This window comes from Hypanus sabinus, chromosome 13, assembly GCF_030144855.1.
Source record: "Hypanus sabinus isolate sHypSab1 chromosome 13, sHypSab1.hap1, whole genome shotgun sequence".
In the NCBI taxonomy this organism is placed as follows: Eukaryota; Metazoa; Chordata; class Chondrichthyes; order Myliobatiformes; family Dasyatidae; genus Hypanus; species Hypanus sabinus.
The window spans coordinates 101,362,833-101,387,781 of NC_082718.1; the positions used below are offsets into that span (position 1 = coordinate 101,362,833).

General features: G+C 38.0%; 1 protein-coding gene across 2 annotated transcripts in view; it reads left to right on the forward strand.

Annotated features, from left to right (window-relative positions):
- Nucleotides 1–24,949, forward strand: part of fbxw8 (F-box and WD repeat domain containing 8) — a 148,381-nt gene that overhangs the window by 107,200 nt on the left and 16,232 nt on the right. For both annotated transcript variants that reach the window (XM_059988303.1, XM_059988302.1), the window contains one exon: nucleotides 20,835–20,962. In XM_059988303.1, coding sequence (XP_059844286.1) covers nucleotides 20,835–20,962 — 128 coding nt within the window. The remainder of the gene's footprint in view (nucleotides 1–20,834; nucleotides 20,963–24,949) is intronic.

Consider the following 24,949-nt stretch of genomic DNA (forward strand, 5'->3'; position numbering starts at 1 on the left):
TATTACAAAGATCCGGAAGGAGAATGGAGACTTTACATCAGATCACTTAGAAATCAATGACGCATTTAAAAAATTTTATTCTTGACTTTATTCCTCTGAATCTCTGAATGAGAATATCTCTGTTGATCATTTTTTAAATAATCTGAATATTCCTTTGCTTTCAACTGATTTTAAAGCTAAACTTAATGCGCCTATATCATCAGAAGAAATATCTTTTGCAATTTCTGCATTGTCTTCAGGGGAATCTCCTGGACCTGATGGGTTCCCCGTAGAATTTTATAAATCATTCTCTTCACTTCTTTCTCCTCAGTTATTCTCAGTATTATCTGATTCGTTTAATTACGGTAAATTGCCACCTTCTTTTAATGAAGCATCTATTATTAAAAAAGGGTAAAGACCCAACAGAGTGTTCCTCGTATAGGCCGATTTCTTTGCTTAATATTGATATTAAAATCTTGGCCAAAGTTTTGGTTTATAGATTAGAAACTGTTAATCCCTCTATTATTTCTGAGGATCAAACTGGTTTTATTAAAAACCATCTTCCTTTTTTTAACATTCGGCGTTTATTTAACATTTTATATTCACCTCCAACTGGGATTCCTGAATATGTTATTTCCCTCAATGCGGAGAAAGTATTTGATTGTATAGAGTGGAACTACTTTTTGCAGTTTTAGAAAAATTTGACCTTGGTCAAAGTTTTATCTCTTGGATCAAATTGCTGTATCTGTGTCCTACTGCCTCTGTTTTGACTAATTTTCAGAAATCCCAGTTATTTAACCTCAAACGTGGCACCCGTCAGGGATGCCCTTTAAGTCCCTTTCTCTTTGATTTGGCTAAGGAACCTTTGGCGATAGCATTTCGAAATTGTCCTGAATTGACCAGGATTTGGAGGGGGGGTGTTGAGCATAAAGTTTCTCTTTATGTTGATGACTTATTACTTTTTCTTTCAAATCCGTCTACATCCTTACCTCCAATGTTTTCACTTCTTGATCAATTTAGCCAGTTCTCTGGCTATAAACTTAATTTACGTAAGAGTGAACTTTTCCCAATTAATAGAGAAGCACAAGAATTAACATTTGGTGATCTCCCTTTTAAAGTAGTTCATAATCAATTTACTTATCTTGGGATTACAGTCACAAGGAAGTTTAAAGATCTTTTTCGTGAAAATTTTGCCAATCTTTCATATACTATAAAACAGAGTCTGTTACAATGGTCACCTCTATCTATGTTTTTGGTAGGTCGTATTAATGTTGTTAAAATGTATGTTCTCCCTAAATTTTTATATTTATTTCAATCAATCCCAATTTTTATTCCTAAATCTTTTTTTGATTCCTTAGACTCTATTATTTTGTCATATCTGTGGAAGAATAAACGCTCTAGAATTAATAAAGTTTATCTCCAAAAATCTAAAAAAGAGGGTGGCATGGCTTTACCTAACTTTCGTTTATATTATTGGGCAGCCAATATACGTTGTGCTACCTTTTGGTCTTTTTTCCATGGCCAACCTGAGTGCCCTAATTGGGTGACAATGGAGTTGAGTTCCACTGAAGTTTTATCTATTTCTGCACTTCTTGGCTCTGTACTCCCTAGTAGTTTGTCCAGATTAATTGTTAATCCTCTTGTTAGATATTTGCATATATGGGCTCAGTTTAGGAAATTTTATGGTTTCCATGGTTTTTCCTTTTCTACCCCTATCTTACATAATCATCTTTTTTTTACCTACTACGTATGATTCAGCATTCCATGATTGGTATAGGAAGGGCATTAGACATTTTGAAGATCTTTTTATTGATAATCGCTTCGCATCTTTTCAACAGCTCTCTGCTAAGTTCAATCTGCCCAATGCACATTTTTTTAGATATCGCCAAATTAGACACTTTATTAATCCTTTAATTCCTAACTTCCCTGAAATGCCTGAGAAAAATGTTATGGATTTATTTCTTTATGTTAATCCACTAGGTAAAGGTTTATTATCATTTATTCGTGATAAATTATCAGCCTTACAACGTGCCTCTGTGGATAAAATTAAAATGGCTTGGGAGCATGACTTAAATACCTCCTTATCTGATGAGACTTGGAACTCGATTCTCAAATTGGTTAATTCAACCTCTCTTAGTGCTCGCCATTGCCTTTTCCAGTTTAAGATTGTTCACAGAGCCCATATGTCTAAATCTAAACTATCTCGATTTTACTCTAATATTAGTCCTCTTTGTGATAAATGCAAAAGGGGCGAGGCCTCTCTCATTCATATGTACTGGTTTTGTCCTAGCTTGGAGAAATTTTGGAAAGATGTCTTCATAACGTTATCGTATATTCTGAATCACCACCTAGAACCTAACCCTTTAATTGCTTTGTTCGGTTTTTTGGGTGAGACAGATTTACGTCTGAGTTCAACTAAGTGTCGAATATTATCTTTTGCTTCTCTCCTGGCTAGATGTTTAATCCTCCTTAGATGGAGAGATGTTGCCCCGCCCACGCATGCTCAATGGCTTAATGATATGATGTCCTGCTTAGATCTTGAAAAAATTCATTATTCAGTTCTTAATTCGGATATAAAGTTCCATAAGGTCTGGGGACCTTTTATTGAGTACTTTCATAACCTTCCTCTTAACTAAGGTTTTTTTTCTCGGTCCCTTGATTTCAGCTCCTTTTTTTTGGTAGTAGGCATTAATATCTTCTGTTGCTAAGTGTATTTACAGTTTTGGGGGTTTAATTGTCCTGATTTATATTCTCTATATTGTGTTGTGGTTGGTCTGGAGTTCTTTTTTTGTTGCGGGGCTTGGGGAGGATACTAATTTTACATGTCTTCAATTTGGGTGCTTTCTCAACTTTTTTTGTGTTATATTATTATTGTATGTTTATTTTTGCACTGTATTAATCTTTTTCATTTTGATCTGGGGTTTTTTATCTGTAGCAATGTAGAAAACATATAAAAAGACGAATAAAAAAAAGTTAAAAGAATAAGTATCAGGTGTGAGACCAACAGTGCAATTTGCAAGTAGTGATATTCAATGTGAGAGAATTAGTTTGAAAGTGGTAGACATAGAAAACGTGCCTTCACTATGAATCACCAAGGATCAAGGAGGAATGGAGTCTGATTGTATTTTTAAGAAGAAAGCACATATATAGAAATTGGATTTCACCTTTTCTTGGTGCAATAATACATGACTATATTTAGAACTAATGCCTATTTCAAAAATGCCAAATTGGGGTCAAAATGCTTTTTGAAATGGTGTTAGAGTAGTTTACACTAGAATCCATTGATAAAATGAGACCTATGCAATTCTCAATTGAATTTCACTAATCACTTCATTTTAACATGTAGGTATAGACAGCAGTTAAGTTAGCAAATGATTTGTTGGTCATTATTGTAGGAGGATTTGAATACAAGACTAGAGCTGCTTTGCTCCATCTACATCAGGGCCTGGTGAAATTGCATCTGGAATACTGTGTCAATTTCGAGGCATTGACAATGTTATCTACAAAGTAGTAGGTATTCTGCAATAACCATATCCTAACACTACTTGTAAAATATTTCAGCCTAGGAATTCCATGCTACTGAGAAAGGCACATTAAGCATGTAGTTGTGACAGATCAATGCCAGGTTTGTGGAAGGTGCCATTACAATATTCTATTGTGCAGAAGGAACATGCACAAATGAAACTTATGAAAATGGCATCTGGACATTGCTTCCAATGCCATAGCACGTACCTAAGCACTATTTTGGGGCAGTGTCAAAGTGTAAAGCGGACCTGAAAACAAAATTATGAACCTTGAGATAAATGTCTCAATGCAAGGCTGATAATCAATGCATGTGGCATCAAAATAATAACTTTCAGAAACTGACTAAAAAGGTCTCCTAACTGGTTTCTCGTCAACTGTTCCTGACACTTTCACTTGGGCTTCTTCACAACCTTCTGTATAAATGATCCTTATCCTATGTGTCTTTTGTCCAGGTTGTATTTGATTCAGGCTTCAGAGGTGATGCACTCTATACACTCCAAATTCAAATAAGTTTATCAAGTGATCTTACACTATTGATTAATCATGTATTGATTCTACAATGTCTACAGATTTTTACATTTTAAACTCCTGTGGCAATTTACTTTTAAACTAAAAATAAGGTAGTATTACACCAACTTTGAAGCTTTGTGATATTTACGTAAATGCAGTATTCCGTTTGCTTAGTTCTAAAACACTTTCCTAACTTTCTCAGTGGCAGTCATTTTACTGTATTACGGGACTGCAAGGTCACGGGCCAGGTAATTCCATTTCATAGTCGAATTATGACTCTCACCAATATTCTCTCTGGAGAGAAGATCTAAAAACTGTACAATAAATCATTGCAAGCATTCAAAAGATGATTTATAGTACTTTTATAAAGTAGAGTATTTAAATCATCTGAATGGTTAATTTTGATAGGTTTCATGTGTTTTGAATGACTTGTGGTCAGGATCACTGCAAACTAATTGCACTGATTTATAATTACTGTTAACTCCAGCTGATATGGGTGATAAGAATTCATAGACCAGGGTTCAGATGAAATTACACGTAATCAAAAATCCTGGAGCAACTACTTGCTACATCTATCCCTATCAACTTGTGAGGTCCTGCTAATTTACTGATGGAGTAAATCTTACGATCTTCTGTTCTTCTCCATTGTAACTGATAGAGTTCTCCAGTTCACCATTATAGTACAAGAAGAATAGGGTAGATTAACAACTTTTTATATTATTGACTGTTCTGTAAAGAAGCTTGATCTATTCTCTCTCCTAAACATTTAGGCTAACAAATTTAATGTACAGCATAGGATGACTAAACTGTAAGCCTTTTTGTTACAGTAATATGTAGCCCCATGATTCATATATTATAATATAGACCACTTAACCACTTGACTAATGCCTTTTAGATCAATACCTTGTGTTTTTAAATTTATTAATACATTAACAAAGACACCCTTATGTTACTAACACATCGAAAGCTTTAGTATCATATTTCAAACAACAAGCCTTCTGTTTCAATTAAATAGAATGTATGTGGGTTATAAATTTCATATGTATAAGCCTGCACCGAAATAACCATATAACAGTGGCTTTTCTTGCTGCAACAGAGATTGAAAAAGAAATGTTTGAGTGGATTGAAAAGTTTGAGTGGGTTTTTCAGATTCTTAAATCTACAATCCAAATGATTGTTGATGCTCAAATAAAATCAATAGGACATTTGGAGGGGGAGAGAGGGAGAGAAAAAAAGAGCTGTGCCATCAGAAGACAGCATGATGCTTCACTAGTTGCAGGTGGCATACAAGAGGCTTCAGGTTTCTCTCGATTAGGGCATTAAATGTATCATCCACAGAACACTATCTGATGGAATAGAATTCTGATTTTCATGAGCACTGCTCCTAACAGCTTAGAACTCATTTTCAATTGTGTGCTGAGTCCACTTCTCATTGCACTGCTGGAGGCTCTCCAAGGCAGCTGGGCTTGCAGAATTTTTGGTTGAGGGTTTCCATTGAGGCTTATATGCTTTGGCACTCACAGGAGTCCTTGATGTTCTGGAAATACTCCTCCTGTGCATATCCAGCAGTTATGATAATGGCCACCCAACCACCTGGGCTTGGTGAAAACCTGCACTATTTTGTGGGAGGATGGAATTCATGGAGAGCTGCAGTCTTCTACCACTGTCAGTAAGTGTTGTCTGCAAAGTCTCCGAAACACACTCTTAAATTGAATTCAAGAGCTGAAGATTTCAAAGTAGTTGAAACAGTTCTTTGGCAATTGCGGTAAAGGATCTTAGTGTTAATTTTCAGTGCAGTGTCCTCATAGTGAATGGGACTTAAGCATTGGCTGAGTGTATTCCTGGAAATATAATGTTCATGGCTCATTATCCTTATATGTGTAAGTTGTATGTTAAGAATCAAATCTGGTTGCATAATCAGTGAAGCCACACTCATCACAGGTCATGTGTGATTTTGGTTATTTTGAATGGTAGCAGGACCTCAAATTAGAGGAACATTCAAGATATATCAGATGACTACTTTTAGACCTGGTTCTGTGGTCCATTAAAAGCTTGAGTCAGCTTCTGTAGCACTCTCTTCAGTTTCCATTTGGACTTTGGTGGGTTTGATTCTAATCTAGACTCTGTAATAGGAAACATCACATTTTAGCAAAGATGTCAGTATGCCTCAAGTTATTGGTTCAATTGCTTTGCTTTACATCTGAGAGTATGAGCTCTTAACATTTGGAACCAGGGTCCACCCATTCCATCGCCACAATGGGGTATTGACAACTGGAAATTTTCCCAGTGGCAATGAAGTCAAGTGCTGAGTTGGAATGGACTGCTCAGAACGTACATTATATCATACTGGGGTTGTGGGGGCTAGGAAGGTTGTAGTTTTGGGAGGAGAGTGGATTGTGACTGAGGCAAGAGGGAGGATTGGGAAATGGAGATAGGGAAACAGCATTTTTCACAGAGCTAAAATCGGCAACTGCAACATTTTGAGTGACAGCCAAGATGTGAGAAATCGTTGTAGGGTTGAGTAACAAAGAGACTTCATTGTGAGTAAATAGAGAATAATAGTTTCCACTAGCATATTAAAGGACATTGGGACACTTTTTTTCATGGGTGCTTCTCTTATTTTTGTTTGAAAATGAGTAACAAAAGGTTGGTTGTTAAAGTATAGGCATGATAGATTGCAGATGCTGGAATCTGGAGCAACCCACAAAAAGAAACATTGCATCAATGGAGGGAATTGAGAATCAATGGTTTTCATCTGGACTTAGTACAGGTGAAGGGTCTAAACCCAAAATGTTAGCCATCCAACTCTCTCCATAGTAGGTCGGACAGCATCTGAATTCCTGCAGCATTTTGTGTGTGTTTGCTCAAGATAACGAAAGTAAGAACAGAAAAAGCTGAAAAAAGCAAATTAAGCAACTTTTGTGGAGAAACAGGTCAAGCTTAAAAGCTTTAAAGCTTCAGATCAAAAATGTATGATTCAAACTAGAAAAAGTCAAAAGTTAAACTTGTTAAGTTACAGAGAACAAGGAGGACTGGAACCAACGAAGGGAATATCTGCATTATGGTTGAGACTAAGATAAATTAATTGATGCAAATATGATGATGTGAAAAGGCAGTGAGGCTTATTCATTGTTGTTGATCTATTAGAAGAGTTATAAATTAAAAGTGATGGATGAGAATTGAGGGAAGCAAGCATTTGAGATACAAATGATACAGATGCTAGAACTCTGAAATAAAATGGCGAATGCTTGAAATGCTGAGCATCTCAGGCAGTTGTTACGGAAGCAGGAAAATAGAGTTACCAAAGGAACCACTGACTTCACACCCTCAACCAAGAACTTCAAGCTGGACAAGGAAAAATTCTTAAAATCCTCATAACACCCAGCCTTTCCTGCACATTGATTTTCAAATCAGTCACACACTTTCAGGCTCACCTAAGCTAGTACAGTGTCCACGGAACAGTCTTAAGTTAGTGTGATAAAGCTAATTACTGTTAATGTTACACTGCAGCCATAGTGGAATTATTCATTATTTCAACATAGCCTTGTGCAATTTTGAAACAATTATTGATGTTATTCCTCAGTATCAATATATTACCTTCACCCTTCAACATGACTTAACCTCATCAGAGGCTGAATGCCATTATGCCAAATAGCTCTCCTCATTCACAAACCACGAAGAACACATGACCCACTTAAGAAAAAAACTATTTAAGGTCAAGAGAATGCAAAGTAGCAGGGCTACTCATGGAAGTCAGAAACTCACTAAATAATCTGATTCAGTGTAAGATTTAGGAATCAGATGCATATAATCATTTGATTAAGAAGTACATTCAGCCATGTAAGGGTCCCACTGAAACTAGTATTTTCCAAATCTTTAGTACTGCAGGTCAGTTGTCATATCAATCTTTATAATTTCAGATATAAGATGATACTTCGGCATCCGCACCCGGCTCCTAAAACTTCTGCAAATCCATTGTGAAAGAAGAAGGACAGTGCAGATAAACAATAATGAACTTCAAATAGACAAATCCATCCTTAACCTTCTGATATTCTTTACCAAGCAATAACTTTTGAATGATTTACCATGCTAATCAAAGTCTAGAGGGCATAGCTTTAAAATAAAATGGAGATATTTAATGGGAACTTATTAATTTTCTTCACCCAGAGGATAGTCAGTATCAGAATGAGCTGCCAGAGGAGATGATTGAGGTAAGTGCATTAACTACTTTTAAAAGGTACTTGTCTGGGTACATGCATAGAAAAGGTTTAGAGGGATTATGTAAGCAATTGTCTAAAGCTTAGACGGAAATCTTGGTCAGCATGTACCAGTTGGGATGAAGGGCCTGTTTCTGAGTGATATGACTCTGTGACCTTATTGTCATACAGGAAGGCTTGAAGGATAGTCAGTCATTCTGATGAAAACAAAAAAAAAAGATACTTAAAAGTCTGGAATAAACACAGAAAATCTTGGAAACTCTCAGTGGTTCAATTCTACTGAAGGGTTTTTGACATGAATCACTAATTCTGTTATCCCATAGGTGATACCAGGCCTTCTGAGAGTTTTCTTCCTTCTGATATCAGCTGCCATCATGCAGTGTAATTGTAAAATTAAGATCTTACTCATGTTTCTAAAGACATTTCAAATCAGTGACCAGTGACTCTGGCACTGCTCTGTCATAGAATCCTTCTGTATCACTGCTGACTTCTGAGAAGACCCTGCTTCTGCAGAAAGTCATTATAAGCCTTTGAACTGTCTATATTGGTCCACTGTTATTGCTGTCTTTAATTTACCATGCCGTCTGAAAATCTGACAATAACAGGCTGCTGCGACAGCAATGATTACTTGCTGTCCAACTCCAGAAGGTAATCTGGGTAACTTCATGTAGCTTGATGATGTTTTTCTTTGACTGGTCTTACACAGCTAGCTTGGTTCATAGTCCTCTCCTCCTGATAAGTCAGTATAACTTATCCCAGATATGGACAACAATCATACAAGAATGGGCTTTTATACTTTGTTGGCACATGAGAGTAGGATGCAAATTATGCACCTTCTTTGCATGGGTGATAACGTCACATATCAACAACTCCATTCCTGCCACATTGGACACTCACCAATACGCTTACCGACATAACTGCTCTATGATGGATGCCATAGCATCTGTTGTGCACTTGGCCCTGACACACCTGGAAAACAAGGACACTTATGTCAGTATGCAGTTTCTGGATTTCAGTTCGGCATTCAACATTACTGTCCCACAGACCTTGGTGACCTTGCTGCAACTGGATGTTAGGCTTCCTAATGAACAGACCTCAGATAGTCAGGATGCACAACCTCTCCTCCCTCCCTATCATCCTCAACACAGGTGACCTTCCCCAGTCTATGTGCTGAGCCCACTGCTGTTCACTCTGGACACTGGCTGGGTGACAGTCAAATAATCTCTTCCTCAATATCAGGAAGACAAGAGAGATAGTTCTCCACGTCAGGAGAATGTGCACCACCCACATCCCACTTTACGTCGATGGCACAGCAGTGGAAACCACGAGCACTTTCAAACTCCTGGGAGCGCACATCACACACAACCTCCCAAAATACATTCTACACAATCAGGAAAACTCACAAAAACCTCTACCTTTTTGAGGAGGCTGAAGAGAGCTTCACTGGGCACATCTATACTCACATCATTCCACAGATGCGCAGTAGACAGCATCCTGACAAGCTGCATCACTGCATGGTACAAAAACTGCACTGTGGTAGACAGGAAAGCTGTACAGCTGATAGTCAAAACTGAGCACTGACACCGGCCTACCTGCCATCAAGGACATGTATACAGAAAGGTACTGGAAAAGGGGCAGCAACATCATCATACCCACCCTGCTCATGGACTGTTTGTCCCACTCTCATCAGGAGGAGGCTACGTAGCATCCACATCAGGACCACCAGACTCAAAAACAGTTACCTTCCCCAAGCAGTAAGGCTGATCAATATCTCTACCCAATAATTCTGCCACTACTGTATTATTTCCTGTCAGTTGCCTTACGTACAGCCTAGCTGCATTTTATGAACATACAACCAATCTGTGTATATAAGCTATCTTATGTATTTATTGTACTTTATCTTATTGTGGGTTTTTTGGTGCTGCATTAGATCAGGAGTAACAATTATTTTGTTCTGCTCAACACGTGTGTGCTGGAAATGGCATTAAGCAATCTTGTTCTTTACAGTGACAATGCACATATAACCCAACACATTCGGCTGATTTGCCCTAGTTTAAGTAAAAGTCAAGTGAGGGACAAGTGAAGTTAAATGCTGTGAGACGCCAGGAGCTGCAAAAATAAACACACACTTTGAAACAGGATTTTTTTTTGCAAAGGAAACTTATTGAAATTGTAAAAGCTGCTTCCAGTCCCTAATGGGTGCCTCTTAATTTTGGTAATTTTCAGTATGGGATTAGAGACCTTACAACTACACTGCAGTTTTTCCCCCGCTGGCTGCAAACCTGGCTGCTGGAAGGCTGGCCCTCTTTAGCTCAGAGTTACAGGCGTCCTCTCAGGATGCCCGTGCTGAATGCTTGCAGTCTGGAGAAACAGGCTAGGGTGCATGTTGTCTGCGAGCCAGAAACCACAGGTTAGATCCTGACATTCTGAGAGGGACCAAAAGCCTCTATTCACACACTGCCAACAGGACTTTAACCGTAGCAGGCAATGGTGTGACCAACTGTTGTTGGCCAGATTGTGCCACTGCCATCATAGCCTCAGGCACCCTGTCAAGACTGACAATAAACCCTGGAGCACACTGTTTGCTCCCTATTAGTAGTACCAATGTCCTGTAGAGCAGCAATCTGCTGTCCGTGGGAAGCAGACTGCTACTGGTTTAAGATTAGCTGAGCTCCAGAGGATGGGGACAGTGCCTCAATAAAGGCAGAAACATACTCCCTCAGCCACCGTCCTTCTTCAGCTTGCCATCTTCCAGAGTGAAAGCAAGGTTCTGCTGGCTCTGCATCAGCTCCCAACAGAACGTGAGCGTGGATTCGTTCATGCTACTTGTTATCTCGTGTAGACAGACTATCAATGAGGCTCCTGGCTGTTTCATTCACATGAGATTTCACAGATGCTGGAAATCCAGAGTAACACACACAAGGACCATAAGATACAGGAGCAGAATTAGGCCATTTGGCACATAGAGTTTACTCCGCCATTTAATCATGGCTGATCCAAATTTCCTCTCTGCCCCAATCTCCTGCCTTCTCCTGGTATCCCTTAACCAATCAAGAATCTATTCACCTCTGTCTTAAAGGTACGTAAAGTCTTGGCCTCCACAGCTGCCAGTAGCAAAGAATTCCACAGATTCACCCCTCAGACTAAAGAAATTCATCCTCATCTCTAGTGTAAAAAAAAGCTCCTCTATTCTGAGGCTGTGTCCCCTCACCATCTTAGACCCTCCCACCACAAGAAACATCCTCTCCATATGCACTCTAAAAAGGCTTTTCACCATTCAAAGAGGTTTCTTCTGAATTTCAGTGAATACAGGCCCAGAGCCATCAAATGCGCTTCAGATGACAAGCCATTCATGAATCATTTTCATGAGCCTCCTCTGAACTTTCTCCAGTTTCAGCCATCCTTTCTAAGATAAGGTGCCCAAAACTGCTCAGAATACTCTTAAGTGAGGCCTCACCAGTGCTTAATAAAGCCTCCTTTATACATCCTTGCTTTTATACTCTAGTCCTCTCAAAATGAATGCCAACATCATATTTGCCTTCCTCACACCAGACTCAATCTGAAAGTTAACCTTTAGGGAATCCTGCACCAGGACCCCCAATTCCCTTTGCACCTCAGTTTTTGTATTTTCTCTTCGTTTCGAAAACAGTCAACCCTTTCATTTCCTCTACCAAAGTGCATCACCATACACTTCCTGACACTATTCTATCTGACATTTCTTTTCCCTTTCTCCTAATCTGGCTAAGTTCTTCTATAGCCTCCCTATTTCCTCAAAACTATCTTCACCTGTCTATAAAGCCCCTCCACCTATCTTCATATCATATGCAAGCTGCAAAAAAGCCATCAATTCCATCATCCAAATCATAGACATATAATGTAAAAAGAATCGGTCCCAACACAGACCCCTGTGGAACGCCACTAGTCTCTGAATTAAATTGAATTAATTTTATTACTTACATCCTTGATATAGATGAGGAGTAAAAATCTTTATGTTAACGTCTCCATTTAAATGTGCAATTTATAGTAATTTATAATAAATAGTATGTACAATGGGACAGTCAATATACCAAAGAAGTTCAATTATATCAACATGAATTAATCAGTCTGATGGCCTGATGGAAGAATCTGGCCCAGAGCCTGTTGGTCCGGGTTTTTGTGATTCGGTACCATTCCTGGATGGTAACAGCTGGAACAGTTTGTGGTTGGGGTGACTCGGGTCTCCAATGATCCTTTGGGATCCTTTTTTATAAAGCTGACTTTGTAAATGCCCTGAATAGTGGGAAGTTCACATGTACAGATGTGCTGGGCTGTCTGCACCACTTTCTGCAGAGTCCTGCAATTGAGGGAAGTACAGTCCCATACCAGGCAGTAATTCAGCCAGTCAGAATGCTCTCAATTGTGCTCCTATAAAAATTTCTTAGGATTTGGGGGCCCATACCAAACTTCTTCAACTGTCTGAGGTGAAAGAAGTGCTGGTGTGCCTTTTTCACCACACAGCCGGTATGTACAGACCAAGTGAGATCCTCAGTGATGTGTATGCTGAGGAACTTAAAGCTGTTCACTCTCTCAACCCCAGATCCATTGATGTCAATAAGGGTTAGCCTGTCTCCATTCCTCCTGTAGTCCACAACCAGCTCCCTTTTTTTTGTGACATTGAGGGGAGAGGTTGTTTTCTTGTCACCACTGTGTCTGCGTGATGACTTTTTCTCTGGAGGCTGCCTCAGTATTATTTGAGGTTAGGCCAGCCAGAAAAGGCTCCCTTTATAATCACTCTTTGTCTCCTGCCAATCAGCCACTTCTTTATCCATACTATAATCTTTCTTATAATACCACGGCCTTGTAACTTGTTAAGCAGCTTCATGAGGCAACTTGTCAAAGGCTTTCTGAAAATCCAAGTACACAACATCAACCGATTCTCCTTTGTCTATCTTGTTATCTTGTTATTTCTTCAAAGAATTCCAACAGATTCGTCAGGCAAAATTTTCCCTTGAGGAAACCATGCCGACTATGGCCTATTTTATCATGTGTCTCCAAGTACCCTGAGACCATCCTTAATAATGGACTCCACCATCTTCCCAACCATTGAGGTCAGATTAACTGGCCTATAGTTTTCTTGAAGGGTGGAGTAACAATTGCAATTTTCTTCAGTCTACTGGAACCATTCCAGAATTTAGTGATTTTGAAAAATTCTCACTATTGCCTCCACAACCTCTTCAGCCATCTCTTTCAGAACTCTCGGGTGTTGGATTAGAATAGAATTAGATAAAATAGGAGAAAACGTACCAGAAGATTTTATATACAAATGGGAATCTAAATGGATACGGGAAAAGAAAGAATCTCCTATATTAAAACATTTGATTGACTTATGGAATAAGATAAATGTTGATGATGAGACAAAAAAATCTTTATTAGCAAAGAGATCTTTAATTCAAAATAGACTTATTCCTTTCACAATGGACAATCAACTTTTATATAATTGGATTCAGAAAGGGATTAGATATATAGGGAATTGTTTTGAAGGAGGTATATTAATGTCATTTGATCAATTAAAGAATAAATATAAAATATCAAATAACACTTTATTTTGTTACTTTCAATTAAGGGCTTATTTAAGAGAAAAATTAGGTCAAACAATGTTATTGCCGAAATCTAATGAAATAGAAATTTTAATTCAAAAAGGAAATATTAAAAAATTTATATCTTGTATGTATAATTTGATTCAAAGACACGCAATTAAACAAGGAGTCCATAAGTCAAGGCAAAAATGGGAAAGTGATTTGAATATTAAAATTGAAGAAACAAATTGGTCAAGACTATGTCTTGATAGTATGACAAATACAATAAATGTTCGGTTAAGATTAGTGCAGTATAATTTTCTACATCAATTATATATTACACCACAAAAAATAAAAAAATTAAATCCAAATTTATCAGATCAGTGTTTCCGATGTAACCAGGAAACTGGTACTTTTTTACATTTGACATGGTCTTGCTCTAAAATTCAACCTTTTTGGACAAATTTAAGACTTTTACTGGAACAAATTACAGGAACACAATTTCCTCATAATCCAATATTACTTTTACTAGGTGATATTGAAGGGATAAAACCGAAACTCAAACTAAATAAATATCAGAAAGAATTTATAAAAATTGCACTGGCAGTAGCCAAAAAAGCTATTGCAATTACTTGGAAATCAGATACATATTTAAGTATAGACTCTTGGAAGAAAGAAATCTATGGCTGTATTCCATTAGAAAAAATTACTTATAATTTAAGAGATAAATATGAAACATTTCTGAAAATTTGGAGCCCTTATTTACAAAAGACAGGATTAAATATATAGATGCTCTGAAGATGAAACAATTGGTTATTAGGGGAAAAAATAAATATACATATTAAAGTTATTACGAATTCCATGGAGCATGTGGAGATCTTCCAACAACCAGGCATTCTTTCTTTCTTTCTTTTTTTTTCTTTCTTTCTCTTTTTTTTTCTATAGGGCAGTTAGGGGGGAGGGGTTAAGGGGAGGGGGTAAGGGTTATATACATTTTTTTTTCATACTTTACTTTGTAACTATTTAAAAATGCAATTAAAAAAAAGTTTTCAAAAGAACTCTCGGGTGTACACCGTCTGGTCCAGGTGACTTGGCTACCTTCAGACCTTTCAGTTTCCCAAGAACCTTCTCTCTAGTTATGGTAACCACACACTTCCTACCCCCTGACACCTGGAACTTACACCGTATTACTAGTGTCTTCCACTGTGAAAAGCTGGAGGAACTCAGCAACTCAGGCAGCATCTATGGAGAGGAGTAAAAAGATGACATTTTGGGCTGAGACATTTCCTTGGGATTGATTAAAGCTCTCAACCCAAATCCTTGACGGATATGGATAAAGTGTGTGGTGGGGGTTGCTCATTAAGAAGGGAAGCAGCTGAAGGATTACAGAATTTCTTCTTATAAGCACTTGATCCTCATTGATAACAATGATGACATAATCACCTCATCTCTTCTTTCACTTTTTTTATGTCTTCTTTCTTTTAAATGTGGTTCTGGTACTGTTGAAGCCTGATGGTGTATTTTCAGTCCATTTCAGCACTCTACTGCTTTGCTGTCTGTGAGAATTTTCCAAAAGGAGAGCAGCCTCGAAGCCAAGAAGCTTTGAGATAGCAATTGATTCCATTTCTCTCTGATTTTGCCAATTAAAGCATCAAGGAAGAAAGAAACATTGAGGTGAGTGTGGAAGGTGACCAAGTGTTCAACACTGGAGGAAGGTGTCTGTGTGTGATGGTCTCTCCCTCAATGCTGTCAGAGGACAGTACCGAAATTCTCGGGCTGGTTTCTGGAATGGACTGTAGTTCGATTGGACTCTTTCGGTTTTGTGTTTTTATGTTCTGTATTTTCACTTGCACATTCTTGTTGCTGTTTGCACAGTTGGGCTTTTTTGTAAGTGGTGGCAGGGGTTGTCTCATTGCCTTTTGCGCAATTTGTTTTTTCTTGCACTTGGGAGTTTGATGTTTTTCTTAGAACATGTTCCATTGGTTTTCTTTGTTTTGTGGCTGTGGAGAAGACAGGGTTGTATATTGCATACATACTTTGTTAATGTACTTTGAACTTTAAGTGATCGGCTGCACACCATCAAATACTGTTATCACAGTGGTAAATAAAATTGAGTCCCGTGCTCTCAATTCTCAACTATTTCAAGAGCTTTGTGTTGAGAATGATGAACAGTTTGAATGCTTGCTGTTGCACACAGAAGTCAGGTGGCTCTCTAAAGGAAACTGCCTGAGAAGCTTTTGAAACTGAAATTTTTGAAGCTTTTGAAATTTTTGAAACTGTGATTAAAATTCTTTGAAAACTCCAATGCTTCCTTCAGTAATCACCTCAAGAATTGTGTGTGTGACATTGCTTATTTGTCAGAATTATTTGTAAAGTTTAATTAAACCAATCTTCAATTGTAAGGGAATGATGTGACTCAGCAAAGTCAAATCAGTCATCGCCACATTTCTGTCCAAGTTAAGTACAAGATTGGCCATTGCAACCTTTTCCGATTTCCAAGCCTTTCTGAGTTGGAAGAGAAAGAAAGAGAACCTGATGATGATCATTAAGTATACTGTGCCTACTTGGGTGAGCTGCATAAAGACGTGTCAAAGAGATTTCAGGATCTTCTTTTGTTCCAAATTCCAGATTGGGTAATAAATCCATTCCTGAACACTTTTTGGTCAAGATGTGCGTCGTCCACTTACTCTTTTTATCTTAATTTTGTTTTTGAAACTGTTGAGCCCGTGACTTGATCTGTAGTTTGATCAAGTGAGTTAGCATCTGCTGTCCACAAGAAAACTCCAGAAGAGAAATGCGAGCTCGAGCTAGCACGAGGAGAAGCTCAGAGACAAGATGAGGGGCCATGATCAGCTACATTTCTTGCTGATTAAAACTTTGAGGAAGATTGAAACAATGCAGAGGAGAGCAAGTGGTTCTTGGAGGGGCCGCTAGTTCGAGGTGCTGCCACCAGAGTGGCCATTGTGTCGCAATGCTCTCAGAGATGTTGTCAAAATTCTGAGATTTATGGATTGGACTGTAGTTCAAACTAACTGTCGTTCATATTGGGCTCATTCAGTTCTGCGTTTTTCACGTTCTCACCCATTTGCTGCCATTTGCTGGGCTGAGGGTTTAGTGATCTGTTAGTTTTTGTGTGAGGGAAGGTTTGGGAGTGTTTGGGGTTTGCATGTTTTTGTTTCTTTTTCTTTTCATGTGGGGGAGTATTGATGTCATTCTTTCAGCTAGTATGGTTTTCTGTATTCTATGGCTATCTGGAGAAGACAAATTTCAGAGTTGTATTCTGCACACATACTTTGATAATAAAATGAGCCTTTGAAACTTTCTAATGCGGAATTAACAGGAAGGATGGAGGAAGAACTGATCTTGCTACAAAATGACTTTGAGCTGATGCCGAGTTTCAAAAAATCATATCACACCTTTTGGTTGCAGGAAGAAATCTCTGAATGCTATCCTGCATTGTGGAAAAAGGTAAAGATGTTCTTTATTGACTTTCAAATGTCGTATTTAACAGAGTGTGGTTTCAGTACAGTCGCCCAACTGCTTTCAAAACAAAGAAACAGACTGCAAATTACAAGTGGGTGGATTTGAGACGCTTGAGCGGCATTCTGCCTGATGTTGAGAAGCTGATATCACTGCACCAAGCCCATCCATCTCATTGAAAGGTGAAAAAGCAATGAAGTAGTCAATAGTTGGATTGCTAATGTACACTCTAAAGTTGTTGATGGAAGTTGTTTTTACTGTAATTAAATAAAGAAATAATTTTATTGGTAGCTTTAAATAGATTTGATTGCTTTGAATTTGCAGTTCCTGTTTTCTTTCACTGTGCGTTGTAAATCAAAATTCCTTTTAGTTTTATGGCTGGAATGGGAAAGCAGGCATTGCTGATGTGGCCTGGGGACCAAGGAGAGGTGTCTGACAAAAGTTTGGGAACCATTGCTCTGGATGTTTCATTCTCCTGGGCTCTCCCTACTCCTTCCAAGTCAATGCCACTGACTGGATTCAACCTCTATAAAGCCCAGGCATATTTTTCCCATCATGCAATGCTCCTGATTTGTTATCTCTCACTACCATCTATGCTGATGTTCTGCAGGAACATGCACACTCATGCAATAGGCTGTTCTTCTGCACATTGAGTGCCCATGTTTCCTCATGTTCTGCAGAAGACTCCTGAGTGTTCTCAGCAGCACTGCTCACTTTCCTGCCTCTGAAGAAAACCCCCAGAAAATAATCTGTGTAAAGCATTAAACCTCAGCACCGAATGTGCCTCAAATATAATAAAAACACTTACAGTCTAATGTACCCAATATCTACTCTATATACTGGAAGTGATCATATGTTTCAGAGAAAGGAGCTTTATGTTAAAGCTAATAAGGCACTGTCAGTCAGATTTAAAGGAGATGAAGGTTTTCATTGAAAGATAAAATTACCTGACTATTTAAGATTGAACTCAACTGCAGTCATTGGCAGATAATTATGTTGCAGCTGTAGTAGGAATTTGTACAACGCGGAGGCCTTTGCTGCAGTCTGTATTAAGCATATGAGCTGATGTAAGGCTCAGGTGCATGGTAGTATCCCATTGAAATTGTGCACTGAATTTGAAAGTGCAAATGAGTAGACTTTAAAATGCTGCAGTGCACAAGCTTTTGAGTCTTACTGGATGTTCACATGGCTAGGATTAGCTTCAGATTTAATCTCTGATTGATGTCAGGAGGCTTTCTTCATGGTGCTTGTAAATAAGCCTCATTGATCTAGGTGGTCTCCCTGCTGGCAGAGATATACAGATGGGCAAGTTGTGCTAAGGTACAATGAATGCATATTTGGCAGATCTCAAATGTGTTCCTCTTCCCTTTTGACCTGGGGACTTGCTCATCTGATCACACTCATCTCAAGAAGCATCAGTGTTTTCCTGAAGTGGACTCCAGCGAGTCTGCTGCCAGAGCCACCTTTTTCTTCAAAATACTTCAATCAATACTTGCAACAGAGCATTCAGCCATCATAGAAAACAGATGAAGAATCCCTTTCGGATGTATTGACAGTTGTTCAAGTACACCTGCTGCGATCCTTGCTAGTTTATTAAAAAATTAGTCATTTTTTAAATGTTGTCCTTACGTCACATTTTAAGATATCATGTTGTTTAAAGTGTTAGTTTCTGTTATGACTACATGGGTTTTTTAAGTTTATGACATGGAATACTGTCATCATTCCATCTGACCTCTCCCTCTTCTTAAACATAAGTAAATACTTAGGATAATTTTAAACTGGTTACTTTTAACAAAAGTAGAGATAAATCTAGTTGCTGCATTTAATTGTAGAATTTTTCTTATGTAACTTATCAACCTATCCAAAAGTTAAAAATGGATCATAACTCCTCTCTGTGACCTTGTAATAACAACAAGGGAACTGGAGTAGGCTATTTAATCTTTAAAGTATGTTTTGGGATTCAGTGAGATCATGGCTGACCTGTGACCTAACTCCATATACCTACCTTTTCTCCACGTTGCTTAATACTTCTGGCTCTCATAAATCAATCATTTCTGGTTTAAAGTTAACCGTTGGTGTATCGCCAATTGCTCTTGGCAGAAGTGAGCTCCATATTCCCAGTGTCCCTTATCTCTGTGACCACTTGCTACTTTGACCCTGAAAGATCTGCGTCTAACTTTTGGACTGGTTTTGGTCTTTGACTGCCTAGATCACTGGAAAATATTTGTTACATCTATCCAATATATCTCCTTTTTAGCTTACATTGGCTGTTTCTCAACAACTATGGTTTGAGCCACCATGTTTACTGTGTATTTGTAAGGCTCGAATATTACATCAAGCACTGAGCTGCATTCAGTTCTATCTCATCTTCATACTTCTACATTCAAGCTCTCTTGGGAATTTCTGCTTTTAACCATTTAACATCTTACTGCCACACTTTTATATTATTTTTCATGCGCTTAAATAATTTTTATGATATAAATATTTGTCCCATATAAAATGAAAAGGATATATGAACAAGTAATAGTTGATTTATAACAGATTAATTTTTAAATTAGCTTATTAGTGCCCTTTATTCTTTATATATTACAAATAATAACTGTATGAAAGGAAAACAAAAACTAGAATTGAAAATTTCAAGAATATTTATTGGTTTTGAAATCTATTTAGAAATGAGACATGCTCATTCAGAGGTCACCCAGTTCTGCAGCCTCCAGATTATATTTTGATTACTATGATACCAAAGGATTGCCTAGGAAATCTATTAGTTTTTAAGTGCAGTAATCAGATGCATTTTGATATTTTTTAGTAAAATATAGTAGTAATTATGCATAATTCTGGCCTGCATTCTGCTATCTGTTTCTAATAGTGTGACTCATTTTTCTAATCTGGAATACTGAAAATTGAATTATTCACTTAGTGGCTTCTTGCAGCCAGTCCATTACTGTTTCAAAAGCCATGGTGTGCTCCTGGGAACATTACTTAACTCTTTTTGTTGACCTTCTTAAAATGTTGACGAGTTGACCAAGTACAGCAATAATCAATACATTAGGTAACAAAGAAAATAATCAATTAAATGAGCCTGTAATGGATTCGAAGGACTAATCCTATGACCTATATAAAATGACATAAATGGCAGAAAAGAAGTTGCTAAATATAAATTGCCAGAGATTCATACTTTTTTTTAAAAAAGTTTTTCTTTCGATTTTCTGAATAATTGGTAATGTACAGTTATCCATTTGGCAAAGCTGACATCATGTAATTCTTTACAGTATTGTTTTACTTGTTTTGGAAAAGAAGATCACGTTCATTCAAAGCGTTTGTTTTTAATATGTCAGTACAGTGCTTCCATTTGCAAGGGCAAATTTGAAAGTCAGGTTGCTAGATTCTTCACCCATAGATTATTGGAAAATATAGATTAAAGTACTGAATGCTTATTCTGTTGCTGCTGCAGATGTTAATGCTTATGAAGCAGCATATAAGCATATTGATTTTAAATTTTGTTCTGGCTCCTTGTCAGTCTTACTTTGGTATATTTTATTATTATACAAGTTTTATTATCTCCTAGGTACACGTTTATTGCCTACAAACAGCGCAGCCTTTGGCAACACTGGGTAACGCTGCAGGAGATTACACCTGTGTGAACTTAAGAGATAGTCCTCCTTATCTGGCTATAACTGGAAACAAGGACAGGAAGTATGTAGAAAATACTTACCTAAGACTATTTCTTAACATTTGTTTAATATTTATTGCTTAATTTTTAATTCCTTCACCACAGGGAAAAAGCAATGTAATTTTGCTTCAACATTTTAATGCATTGTTTTGTTAAATATTATTAAATGGCATAAATGTCATTACTTTATTAAATATTGAACATAAACATTATTACATTGTAAAATTCAGTTATAACTAGTCATTGAAACATAATTGGAAACTGACAAACTCAATAAGCAACCATCAGCTCGTAGACTCATGGATTCATTTCAGAATTAGTTTTGATACCAATACTTAAAAGGAAGGAAGAATCATCGTGTACACATGAGATTCTGCAGATGTTGGAAATCCAGAGCAATGCACACAAAATAGTGGAGGAACTTCGCAGGTCAGGCAGCATTGATGCAGGCGAATAAACAATCATCATTTCAGGTCGAGCCGCTTTATCCTGACTGGTAAAGAAGTAGGGAAAGGGGAGCCAGAATAAGAAGGTAGGGGAAGAGGAAGGTCACAGGTGAACGCAAGTAAGGGGGCAGTTGGGTGGGTGGGGGAGTGGGGATGAAATAAGAAGCATGGAAGTGTTAAAAGGGCTGATGAAGAAAGAATCTGATAGGAGAGGACAGAGGTCCATGGGAGAAAGGGGATGTGGAGAGACATCAGAGGGAGCTGATGGACAGATGAGGAGAAGAGAAGATTTAAGAGGGGAGCCAGAATGGGGAATGGAAAAAGGAAGGGAAGGAGGTGAGAAATTAACAGACGGTGGAGAAATCAATGTTCACACCATCAGGGGGCTACCAAGAGGAATATCATTGTGTCAGTAGAAGAGGCCATGGGAACGGGAAGTCGAATTGAAATGGGTGAAATTCTGCCTTTGTGGTGGACAGAGTAAAGGTGCTTGAGGAAGTGGTCTCTCAATTTACATTGGGTCTCGCCAATGCAGAGGAGGACTTACTGGATACAGTAGGTAACCTCAACAGATTCACTGGTGAAGTGTCACCTCAGCTGGAAAGATTACTTGGAATCCTGAATAGTGGTGAGGGAGGAGCTGCTTGCAGGGTTAAGTGTCAAGAGGAAGATCTATAGGAAGGAACATGTGGAAAAGGGAGTCACAGAGAAAGCAGTGCTGCAGAAAATGGAGAGGCAGGGATTCTGAGAAATGGAAATGGCATTTTTACAAGTGACAGGGTGGGAGCAATATAGTCAAGATAGCTGTGAAAGCTGGTAGGTCTGTAGAGAGTCTAACTCCAGAGATGGGAACAGAGATCAATAAAAGGAAGAGTGGTATCAGAGATGGACCAAAGTACATTTGAAAGCAAGGTGAAAGTTGGAGACCATGTTGATGAAATTGATGAGTTCAGCATGGGTACAGGAGGCAGCACTGATGCAGTATTGATGTATAGTTGGGGAGTGTTACAAGTGAAGGCTTTGAACACAGACTGTTCTGTGTAGCCATTGAAAAGCAGTCATAACTGGGGCCCATTAGGGTGCCCATGGCTACACCTTGGGTTTAGAGAAAGTGAGAGGAACCAAAAGGAAAATTGTTGAGCATGAGAACCAGTTCCACCAGACATAAGAGGTTGGTGGTAGAGGTCTGTTAGGTCTGTTCCCTAGAAAGAAGCAGAGAGCTCTGAGGCCTTCCTAATAGGGGATAGAATTGTATCAGACTGCCCATTCAAAAAAAATTAGAGGATCAGGGCCAGGGAACTTAAAGTGATTGAAGTGATCAAAAGCATGTTAAATGTCACAGATGTAGGTGGTAGAGACTGAACCAAGGGGACAAAATGGATTCAAGGCATACAGACATGAGTTCAGCTGGTCAGGAACAATGGGCCTACCCAGACAGGTTTGTGGATCTTGGGTAGAAGGTAGAAATGAACAGAGGTTGGAGACAGTGGATGAGAGATCTCCTGAACTATCATGTACCGTTTAGCTTGTTTCCATTTAAGTGTTGAGAATTGTATCCTTGATTAAGTTACAACTATGTGTCCCACTGTTTTCTCCAACATCTTCCTGTATTGGTCAGCCTTTGCTAATTTCATATTTAAATGTGTGCGGGCTACTACACCAAGAGGAATCTTACTTAGCATATTAAAATAGAAGGCTTAGAATTCCATTTGGGAGCTTGTAATCCTATTTCCAATTCAGAGGTGGCAGTTTTAACTTACAGAGTTAATCCATTTGGTTAATATCTGGTACATTTGATCAGCAACAAAATATTACTAACCTCTTGTGATGTACCTGTATGTGTTCAGCAACAGTTTCTACCTTTAATTTCCGCTTTCCTTAGCCTTCAACGATTTCTACACATGCACTTGTGTGATGCTGATGTCAAGTTTATGCAATTTCAAGAAAGCAGAACTGTCTTTGAGTTGCTGAAAATTTAAAACAAAAGCCATTACATCATCTCGTCAAGGACTAAGAGTGCTACATGCACTTCAGTATTCAGAGCAAGCTTTTTGGTTAAACGCTGTCTCCTTGTACTCAAAATTTGAAGCACATCTGCCTCAACTGTGTTGGAAATAAGTCAAAGGAATTATTTATCCTGTTAACGCTAATGTGGTTGTGTCATTTTTGGCTTCACTGTTGTGATCATTAGTGGGGGCAATTATTGATGCTGTTAGCATTAATCTGCTTGCATCAGTCTTACTCGCATTGCAGAATTATGTTACATTTCTGGATCTTGTTCATTAAATAGTCTCAAGTGGGACTACTAGTGGAAGGATTGTAATTTTAACAAAAAAGCATCTTCTGGGATTATTCTTGCTTAGATATACCATTACAAAATAGTGCCTATGCTATTTAATTTGTTTTTTTGGTTTCATTGTGCCATGGGAATTAATTACCAAGCTTCAAAAAGAAATCTCTGCTTGATATATATGATACAGAAAGTCAGAGACTGTTGCATCGAAAAAAGGTTTTCTGGATCAAGTAAAAAGCATTGAGTAGAAGGGCAAAAAGGATAGGTAGAAATTGAGCAAGGCTATATTCAAAGGAAGGAGCTTGTATGAACCCATTGAAAGACAGAATATGTGGCAAGATGATTTTTTTTTCAGTTGTCTTTTTCCCAGTATGGAGGCTGACACAACTGCTGATTATAGTGGGAAACATTAGCCAGAGTAATCTGGATTATGCAGCAGTTTTGAGTAGTAAGTTTGTAATGAGGGGTTAGTATCTAGCACTGGCAGCTTGGTTTTTGAATTCAAAGTAAATTTTCAGCTTGTTCTAAGGGAGTAAAGCTATTTCACAGTTGAAAATCAATATTGGTAAAGAGTGCAGCAATTAAAGCCAACATAAGAATCTGAAAAAAAAATTACTTTGTGCTTTTAATGTTTTGAAATTAAAACCTGGGAAATAAAATAGCCTTTTTTAACAGGAACTGGGAAGGTTTGCCATTTAAAGGCACCTTCTTTATGAATATGGTAATCAGACCTTGCTTTTTCTATAGTTTCCTACTTTAAGGAAATAGATTTTTGTTTGTTAAATATGAAACTACATTTATGACACTATATGACTAAAACTGGTCTAACCTGCCACCCTTTTTGGTGCTGATAGTAGATGGAAAGGACTGTGGTGTGTCCATTAATTTCCAATGCTAGTATAAGCCAGTCTTGTATAAAACATACCAAAGCAATTCTACATTTTAGACTGGTAGTCCTTGGCATTCAGTATAAAATTCCTTTCTCCCAAAGTTTGAAGTCCAAAACCATGGTGATGAATTTGCAGTAAAATAAAGGAAATAGCTTGATGAACCAGGACTTGCCCATGTAACAGGCCAATGCACATGCACACACACATCTTAGAGGGAACACTGAAGACAATTTAAGATATGTGCACCTAGCTGTTTCTGTGTGTTGGACAAGAAAAACAAAAGAGTTTGGAGTGGAGGCAACCACTATTTTCATGAAACTGCAATTATCATCTGCTTGTGCTTAGGAGGCTATTGAAAAAAAGGGGGAGAGGAGCAGGATA